This window comes from Octopus sinensis, linkage group LG10, assembly GCF_006345805.1.
Source record: "Octopus sinensis linkage group LG10, ASM634580v1, whole genome shotgun sequence".
Classification (NCBI taxonomy): Eukaryota; Metazoa; Mollusca; class Cephalopoda; order Octopoda; family Octopodidae; genus Octopus; species Octopus sinensis.
Genome location: NC_043006.1, coordinates 1,736,046 through 1,746,301, shown reverse-complemented (window position 1 = coordinate 1,746,301; position 10,256 = coordinate 1,736,046). Strand labels below are relative to the sequence as shown.

General features: G+C 41.3%; 1 protein-coding gene across 2 annotated transcripts; it reads right to left on the bottom strand.

Annotated features, from left to right (window-relative positions):
• LOC118765014 lies at window positions 1–4,808 on the bottom strand. Of its 2 annotated transcripts, XR_005000855.1 has the most exons (3): window positions 2,981–3,113; window positions 835–899; window positions 1–258 (listed from the first exon to the last, which is right to left on the bottom strand). XR_005000855.1 is itself a non-coding variant. In XM_036506253.1 (2 exons), exons 1-2 carry the CDS (start codon window positions 3,627–3,629, stop codon window positions 149–151), a joined length of 759 nt encoding a protein of 252 aa, XP_036362146.1. In that variant the 5' UTR covers window positions 3,630–4,808; the 3' UTR covers window positions 1–148. The 2 variants fall into 2 exon arrangements, 1 of the variants encoding a protein (XP_036362146.1); XM_036506253.1 differs by lacking the exon at window positions 835–899 and having other exon boundaries at window positions 2,981–4,808.
• Window positions 4,809–10,256: the final 5,448 nt, after the last annotated feature.

The following is a 10,256-nucleotide window of genomic DNA, read 5'->3' as shown; positions in this document are numbered from 1 at the left end:
AATGCTTTCAGAATATTATTCTTTGGTGTGGCTTCATTATTATAACTTCATCATCATCATCGTCTTGTCGAGCTTGGTGCAGTGATGAAAACTCCCATCCATTGGGTTCCCAGTGTGCGGGTAGAGGAATGGTCGACAAATATAAAGGTTAACTGCATATACACAATAAACAGTCGCAGACAAAACCACATGTTGCCATTTGGCAAGGCATAGCACCTGTTAGCCATCCTGCCAGGGTCATAGTGAAATCTTGAAGCCCTGAAAAGAGTAGAAATGCCACTATCACTGGAAAGAAGGATGGTAGTAAAGGATGAAGTGCAAAGCATGAAAAAATTCTTTGTCTTTAGATTTCTTCCCACTTTGCAGAAGAAATTGATCAGTGGGATTTATGCCATAAATGTTCCTCTTAAACTTTTATCAGTTAACATCTGGGGAAGACACATGAGCAAGGAAGAAAAGGGTAAAGATGAAGCAAGGAGAGACAGAGGTAAAGATTAGTTCAGAACCTGGAGTGAGTGGGTTGTTCATTAGGGAAATAATATTCCTTTAAACTCCTTCGATCTACAGGTTCTAGAACCAACATTGACACAAAATATATATAAAAAAGAGATATCCCTGATAAATGTTTATAGGGGAAGGCTTGACCAGGAGGCAAGAAGCTTATTTCTGAACCACATGGTTCCAGGTTCAGTCTCACTACATGGCACCTTGAGCAAAAGTCTTCCACTCCAGCCAAGTCAATGAGTGGATTTGAGAGACAGAAATTGAAAGAAGCCCATGTGTGTATATATATATATATGTGCAATGGTTAAAATTATTTTTTATAATCAATACCTGTTATGGTGCAACATCGGGATCACCAGTTTGTAATGGTTGGTTCTTGGGAAGGCTGCAATTCTCTTGTTCGGGGTCACCAATTGTAATGGGAGATATTAATTAGTAAACAATAATATGAAATGTCGGAGTCAACAGTTGTAACGATAAAATTTGTTGTTATAACGACATGTGGTAGGATGTGAAAGATGGACAATGCATGAAGTTTTAAGAAAGTATTTATTTACCGTTACATTGAAAAATACCTTTACCTCGACGGGCAGGTTATAATATCTGAGAGCATGTGAAAGAAAGTTTAGATGTGGTAGAATTTTTCTTTGCCTAGTTTTGTGTACATGAATTGTTAGTACTAATCCACAGATAGTGATAGAATGAGGTTGTAAGAGGACAGAATTAGAGCTAGAGAAAATTGTAGGGTTGTGGGACATTGTCTCACAGTTGATAACAGTAAATTTTATTTCTCTCGCTGACCGTTATCTTTAGTAGCTGCCTTCCTTTTGGTCATGATTCTAGTAGTCCATTCCCTAATTGAGTTGTCATGAGCCACCTCATTCAGTTGTCACCAAGTAACTACTTGGTTTTTTCTAGGGGGTTCTTGCTTTTATAACTATCCAGAAGGATAGACATATTGTTGAGGACAATGGGCTTCGTTGGTGGTACTGTGATATCTCTATTCTAGCTTTTGGTGAAGTAGAAGAGGTTATAAGGGTCAAGTGGTGAAGACATTATTTCAGCCTAGCTAAAAGCAATCTGGCAAATTCAAAAATGTTGTCAGAGAAAAACCATTGTTCCACCGTGAGAAAAGTTCTGTTGAACTGTTAATTTTAATTTGGATATGATGGATCACTACATCACTCTCCTCACCAGTGAGGTTCTGGGAAAGGAAACAAACGATTAAAGGAGAGAAAGAAATGTATGGTTGAGGAGAAATTTTGTATATCAAGAGAGAGAGGATCATTGAAAAGTATAGGGGACAGTTTTCTAATTGGGTTAGTTTGAATAGCGGTGACACTTTGCATGACAAAATGTGTGTAGTCAGTGACTGGGCAGTAGAACAAATGTGCACCTGTGTGCGCGTGAGGGCGTATACAGGAGTGCAGGTGCACATTTCAAAATTGACTGTAAAATAAGCTCAGGTGAGTGAGTGTATTCTCAATCCGTGATGTGAAAGATCTTCCTGCAGGGTTGCAATGTGTGAAATGCCTGGAATGTTTCTACAAAGTGAAATGTGTTTGGTGCTGTTGTCGTGGTTAATTCCTAAGTTAGCAAGGATGACAGTGTAAGCATGCTGGAGTGATGTGCAAGAGAGATAATTTTCAGGAGTTTGGTTACGATATTAACAGAGAAATTATGTCTAAACATGAGCGCAAAGCATGTGAACATCCGACGTGAATTGAGTCAGGAGAAGAATTGAGCTGACGCAGACGTGTTGCAAAACAAGGCAGTAGATGCATAATAGAGGTGCATGTGCATGTGTGCAATAGGACTTGCAAGGCTGAAGCAGTAATGCTAGTGCAGTGATTCAGATACAGTGTATAGTGTTGAATATGGCAGCTGGTGCATGAGGTATTATATGCCTCGATCATGCAGGAACAAAAGTGTGGCATGCTTGCGCGTTGTAAGGGACAAACAACTTTCTCTATGTATGCGTGACTGACCTAGGGTCTTACAGAGATGAGTTGTGTCTACAAGGGCATATTGAGCATGAAAAACAATCAAGAAAGGCATGTGTGGTGCATGAATGGGACAGAGTTAGCATGTGTGTGTGTATGAACCATGTGTGCAGATGCATGTGCAAGGCCAGGTGCTGAAGAAAGGTGCATGTATGTGCATATGCATTTTCAAAGTGAACGAGAAAAAATATATATACATGCAAAATGCAATGTGCAACAATGCGAAATATGAATAAAATTGGGAAGGTATGCAAACTAAAATTCAGGTGATGAATAAAATGTTCAGGTGATTTGAGTCTGAAAGAATGCAAGCAGAATCAATTTTAATTTAAAATGAGAAACAGAAAATTGAATTAATGTAATGTGTTACAGGTATGGTCCTTGTGAAGTTCAGTGGAAAGAAAAATATAAATAAATAAGATGTGTAGCTGTTCATATAGAAATTAAAGCATTGGTACCTGTAAATTACTCACCTGGAATCTTTTTGAAATAGAAAACTTGTATGTATTTCGCCGGCCAGCGGACTCTTCGCCCACTTCTTGTTCGAGTTTGCAGTGAAGACGTTGAGGTACATGCAGGAGGTGTTGACGAGACCGTGTCTGTTTGGTGTGGAGTCAACGATGATGAGGAGGAATCGGGTTCGATGATAGATTTCTTAAGTCGATCATTACTAATAGTATTTGGCTTGCCATTCATGTTGACGACGAAGTATTTCTCCCTTCTCTGTAGCACTCTGTAGGGTCCAGAATACGGTGGACAGATTTGTGATGGTATTCCATCATTCTGGATAAAAACGTACATCCATTGGTTAATGTCCAAGGGAATATATGTGTCAGTTTTCTGCAAATGGAGTGCGTTAGGTGAGAGATGGGACATATGTGCGTGGAGACGATGTATATAAAATGCGGGACCAGGAATATCCCTTGGAGGAACTGGAGTGATCATTCGCCCAGGCAGGGCCAGTGGGGTGCTGTAAACTAACTCAGCTGGTGAGTGACCCATGTCGCCCTTAGCAAATATACGGATACCGAGCAGAATAAGAGGAAGGAATTCCATCCAGTTGGTTATGTCTGGACATGCACGTATGGCTGATTTCAGTTGCCTGTGGAATCTCTCTATCATGCCGTTTGCCGCTGGATGATACGCTGTTGTGCGGCAGTGTTTGGAACCGATCAGGCATGTGAGTTCATTGAAAAGGTGTGAATCGAATTGCCGTCCTCTGTTTGTTGTGATGGTTGCGGGGACACCAAAACGTGATACCCAGTTTGATATCAGCACTTTAGCAACGGTTTCTGCTGAAGTGTCAGACAGAGGGAAAACCTCAGGCCATCGAGAAAAGCAGTCGATGCAGGTCAACAGATGCTTATGTTTGTGAGACAGTGGTAGAGGTCCGACTATATCTATGTGGATGTGTTGAAAACGTGCATCCAGTGTTGTGAAAGTGCCGAGAAGCGATTTTACATGTTGTATTTTCACCTTTTGGCAGGCAGCACAACTCTAAACCCAAGCGCGGATGTCCTTGCTAATGCTTGTCCACACAAAGCGAGTTGTTATCATCTTCTGTGTGGAACGAATGCCAGGGTGTGATAGACAGTGAAGGGCAGTGAAAATATGTCGTCGGTGTTGTTTGGGGATGCAAGGGCGTTCGTGGCCAGTGGAGGTATTGCACCATATGTGACAGGTAGAAGATAATGGGACCAGTTGGAACTTGAGGGACGACGAATTCCGCAACTTATTAAGCTCTTTGTCATATTTGCTGGTCTGCCACGATCAGCTGAAGATCGATAGTCTCCAGAGCATGCAGAGGGTTAAGAAGGTCACATGAAAGCACGTCTACTGCTGTGTTGTCGGAGCCTTTGATACGCTGGATATCTGTGGAATATTGGGCGATGAAGTCGAGGTGACAGACTTTTCTGGGAGAATGGCAGTCAGGTTTCTTCCTGAATGCATATACTAGCGGTTTATTGTCTGTGTAGATGCTGAAAATGGATCTTTCTCACATATGGCGGAAGTGTTTTATGGACGGATACGCAGCCAGTAGCTCATGTCCAAAAGTACTATATTTCATCTCCGCAGGTTGAAGTCACTTGGAGAAATATGACAATGGTTGCCAAATGCCATCAACAAACTGTTGAAGGACACCATCGACTCCGGACACGGACAAGTCAACTAGCAAACTGAGTGGTGCATCGTGGCCTTAGCTAGAATATCCTTTAGTTTATTGAAAGAGGCCAGCTCTTCGTCGCCTAAGGTTATAGCCTGTCTCTTCTTTGTTTTGTTGCGCAGGACATCTGTAAGTGGTTGAGCTGCTTTGGGATGATGCAAACTTCCGCTCCAGTGTCCACGAGGAAACGGGTACCTGTAGTACGATCCATTACGAAGAAAAGACGAGTTTGTTTACCTGCGCCAGGAGCGTCTGTCGCCCCTAAAACCTGGCTTGGTAATTTTCTGGACCAGAAGGAGTATGACTGTCGAAGGAACAGAGTGGCGTGCAGGAACGCGTGTTTGCCATATTTCCTGTGGTAAAAGTAAAACCGAGGAAATCGCCGAGTGACGCTGGGGCTCCTCAAAGCTTTCTATTAAAGTGTCGGGGTTGGTTTCTCTTGTGCAGTGAGCGGCTGCAACATGTCAGCTCTTGTAATTACGCTGAGAGTGTTTGAATGTGAGTGGCCTGTTGAGCCAGGAGTGCACGAAGTTCCAGCAGTTCAGAGGAATCCGAAGAAGCAGCAAAAGGATTGGTGGAAGATATCGGAGCCATTGTTGAGAAGAAGTTGGCTGCTTCAGCAATTCAACCTGCTATCTCGACAGTGGCCGATTCTTTTGTAGATGCCAGTATTAGTTGTGTGTTGGCAGGCAGAAGTTTCAAGAATATTTGTTTGAATATCCCGCCTGGCAACGTGTGATCACTTAGCAGTGGCTTCATACGTCGTAATAGTTGTGACAGAGTTTTATCGCCCGGTTCTTCGGAAATTAAAAGTTGGTGCAATCACTGCTGCTCCGAGTCAGAGGTCCTTTTTATGAGTTCAGTCTTAAAAGTGTTGTAAGACACGGAACCTGGTGGGGCCATAATCAAGTCCCTGACCTCCCTCATTATTTCGGGTGAAAGGGCACCGAATAAGTGCATTAATTTCGCTGCGTCACTCACGATTCTATTTGCAGCAAACTGGGCCTTGATGTTGATGAACCAGAGGGCCGGATTGAAAGACCAGAAGGATGGCAGTTTTATTGAAATTGTGGACTGAGGCAGTGCCATGTCTATGGAAGAAGACTATGCAGGCGCGTCTTGTTCTGGAAAGTGCATATATTATGAAAAGGAGGAGGTAATTTCTCTTTACACCGGGTCACCAAGTTGTTGGTAATGCAGCTTCAGAAGGCAGCGATTCTTTTTCCACTGGGTCAGCAATCGTAACTGCTAAGATTGATTAGGTACACAATAATATGAAATGTCGGAGTCAGCAGTTGTAACGATAAAAATTTGTCCTGTTTGTGTTACCAATTTTGACCCTCCGCAAAATCCCAAATTTTATTTAATTTGCTTTGCGAGAGCAACTGTTTTATATAAAGCGTATCTTGTTAAATGCTCGAAATATGAGAGTAGAAAAACAGCCAACAACTGATGAACGGTCTTTCTTTGTGTTGTTTGTCTTACTTTCCATTTGTGTCTTTCGTTGTTCGAAAAAATAGTTCATATTCCATATACCTGTACCCACATATGTATATATATACACATATAGATGTATGTACATATACGTATGTATATATCCATATACATACATACATACATACATACATACATATATATATATATATATTTATATATATAAGTTCAGCAAACAATTTAGATTCAAATGAATATGGCACTTAATTTAGATGCACCAGAATTGTTTAATGGTGTTACCCATAAAAATATGCAGGGTGATTATAATCAAAAATATATATATATATGTATATAAAGGGTAAAGGTTAAGATCCCCTTCAATCATGAATGACCATGGGATTGCTCCTAAAAGCTCTCCTCCGTGGTACAAGTCCGGGCAAAGTTGTTTATGGAAAAGCAAGAGTCGCCCATGCATACCAGCTTCCCCTCTCTGTGCCAATGATGTTATCCAAGGGAATGGCCAAGGCCAATACAGCTTGGCACCGTGACATCTCTACTCATTTCTACAGCTGAGCGAACTGGAGCAATATTAAATAAAGTGTCTTCGCACAGCCAGGTCCAGGAATCAAACTCACAACCACAAGATTATGAGCCCAAAACTCTACCCTCTGAGCCATGTGCCTTCACTATATATGTATATTTATACACACACACACCCACCCACCACACACACACACACACACACACCGAGTCATACCTATACAAGTGTGCCCCACTAACTTCGTTTCCTCCTAACTTTATCTTTTTAATGAAATTTTCAACAAATACCAATCAGATGGTGAAGATAACGAATTTCAATATAATGACGATCAACACCACCTGAAAAGCATTTGCATAAAATTTCATTAGAAAATACAAATTTTTCAAAAAGTTCTGAAGCAACAAATTCACCACGTGTGAATCATCCGAAACTCTTCTTCCCACTTCCACACACAGAAAAAACCCAACAAAAACCCCCTTTATGACAAATTCCTCTTCAACTGCAATCTAAATCATCTGAAATATATTTCTAGAAAATTTCCTTTAAAAATATCCTACTTTCTGAAAGTTATAAGTAGACAAATCGGTGGGGCACAATTGTGTAGGAATGCCTATATATATATATATATATATATATATATATATATATATATATATATATTATATATATATATATATATATTCAATAGAGTTGGATTTGTGTACAGTCACAATTTGTGGTCAAATTTAAAAACCGGAGGAATCTTGTCATGCGGACAAATCAATAAGGGAGGTAACTTCTATATTTTTTAAAAGTGGTTATTTCCCTTGCTTCCAGTTTCTGAATTTAGAGTTAGCAATATTAGAATGTAAGAAGTAGACTGTATGTAGGAGAATAATTAAGGTAAAAATTAAGGTAAAATTAAGGTAATAATTAAGGTAAAAAAGCTATAAGATAAAATTTAAGATTACATAAGCACGCGTGCACACAAACATATTTGCCGTCATTATCAACGAATCCTTTGGGTTAAAATGATCATCATCGTCATCATCATCATCATCAGCCTTACCAATAGCGACCCCGACGTCCACGATTCCAGACCTGTTAGCAACATTATCAACAACAACAGCATAACTGGCAATGGCGATAGCACTACCGTCGCCGCCGGCACCTCCACCACTATCGCCTGCACCAGCAACCCCGGCTCCAACAACACCAGCAGCCCTGACTCTATCAACAACAACAACAACAACAACACCGGCGGCAACGACAACAATAACAACAGCACCAACAAGGACTGCAGCACAGGCAACATGCATACTTTCCAAGTTGTTCATAGGCGCAGGAGTGGCTGTGTGGTAAGTAGCTTGCTAACCAATCACATGGTTCCAGGTTCAGTCCCACTGCGTGACATCTTGGGCAAGTGTCTTCTACTATAGCCTCGGGTCAACCAATACCTTGTGAGTGGATTTGGTAGACGGAAACTGAAAAGAAGCCCGTCGTATATATGTATATATATATATATATATATATATATATATATATATATATATATATATATATATATAATATATATATATATATATATATATATATATATATACCCTTTTACCCTTTTACTTGTTTCAGTCATTTGACTGCGGCCATGCTGGAGCACCACCTTTAATCGAGCTACTCGACCCTGGGACTTATTCTTTGTAAGCCCAGTACTTATTCTATCGGTCTCTTTTGCTGAACCGCTAAGTGACGGGGACGTAAACACACCAGCATCGGTTGTCAAGCAATGCTAGGGGGACAAACACAGACACACAAACACACATACATATATATACATACATATATACAACGGTCTTCTTTCAGTTTTCGTCTACCAAATCACAAGTCTTTGGTCAGCCCGAAGCTATAGTAGAAGACACTTGCCCAAGGTGCCATGCAGTGGGACTGAACCTGGAACCATGTGGTTGGTAAGCAAGCTACTTACCACACAGCCACTCCTGCGCCTATATATATATATATATATATATATATGTATGTGTTTGTGTGTCTGTGTTTGTCCCCCTAGCATCGCTTGACAACTGATGCTGGTGTGTTTATGTCCCCGTCACTTAGCAGTTCGGCAAAAGGAGCCCGATAGAATAAGTACTGGGCTTACAAAGAATAAGTCCCGGGGTCGATTTGCTCGACTAAAGGCCGTGCTCCAGCATGGCCGCAGTCAAATGACTGAAACAAGTAAAAGAGCAAAAGAGAAAAGAGTAAGAGTAATCCATTTGGAAGCAGTGCCCTCTAAAAGCACAGGTACACTCAGCTCAGGGGTCCCACACTGGTCTATGAGCCCTATGCTAATCTGTGTGTGGTACAATTGTGCATGTAAGGGGGGGGGACCCAGTGCATTACTTTGTCTGGAGGCATTAAAATACTGTGAAGACAACCCTTGAATGGAGGAGATCCTTCTTCTCAAAATGCTGCTATTTGGTCTATTTAGTGAGAAAAGGGTCTTTAAGAAAGCCTTTTATTCAGGATAAAAAAAAAATCTTAACAGCGCCTTTAAACAACCGGCCATGACCAGCACCTTGCACAGAGAAAGCTAAAATAGCCAATAGGCATTTCTAGTGAAATGGTCCCGAGTGGGATTGCCCTAATCTGTTGTATGGTTTACTCCCCACCCCACCACCAACCTAACCTTGGATGTTTTCCATGTTGGCATGGGTTGGATTGTTTGACTGAAGGTGGCCAGCCAGAGAGCTGCCCAGGCTCCAGGTGTCTGTTTCGGTATGGTTTCTCTGGCTGGATGCCCTTCCTAATGCCAACCACTTTACAGAGTGAGCTGGGTGTTTTTAATGTGGTGCCAACAATACAGCTATACACACACACACACACACACACACACACACACACACACACACACACACAAGCAAAATAGCTAGTTGCAAAATCTTAAGAAAAGATCAGAGTAGTAACTATACTAACAACTAAAGTAAATTGTCACATCAACGTGGCTGTTCCATATTACTACTAGTTTAACCCCAGGCAGATCTTCCAGCTGGTTAAGAGTGCGGCACTCTACCCTTTATATACAGCATATATTACTAGCAGGGGGAACGAACCCCTACCATCCTCTAGCAGACATCAGGATTGCAAGATTGACTCAGTTTCAAGCTGGTTGGTTCATCTTCAGTCATGAGTACTTGGTCACCAGAGTGACCGCCAGGGTTCACTCCAGCCAGCAATATATTGTAAACAAAGTGACCATTGGCCACAGATTTGCAACAAGCAAAGATAGCCAGTCGTAAAATCTCAAGAAGAGATCAGTAGCTAGACTAACAAGTAGTAACTGGACTAATTAGTAAAGTCAATCGCCACATCAAAGTGGCTGTCCCATGTTACTACTAGTTTAACCCTAGGCAGATCTTCCACCAGCTGGTTATGGTGTGGTGTTGCACCCTTTATATACAATATAACTATACTAACAAGTAAAGTCAATATATAGTGGAGGCACGTGGGTTAGTGGTTAGTGTGTTGCACTCATGATTGTTTGGTTGTGGTTTCAATCCCTAGCCCAAGTGATGCATTGTGTTCTTGAGCAAAACATTTCATTTCACATTGCTCAGCTGGCAAAAATGAGCAATCCTGC

Excerpts from the sequence above, each read along its gene's own strand:
- LOC118765014 (XM_036506253.1), bottom strand. The coding sequence starts at position 3,629 with ATGATAGAGAGATTCCACAGGCAACTGAAATCAGCCATACGTGCATGT. Across the intron at positions 259-2,980 it reads CTATTTCAAAAAGATTCCAG|GGCTTCAAGATTTCACTATG; the intron begins GTGAGTAATTTA and ends TACTCTTTTCAG.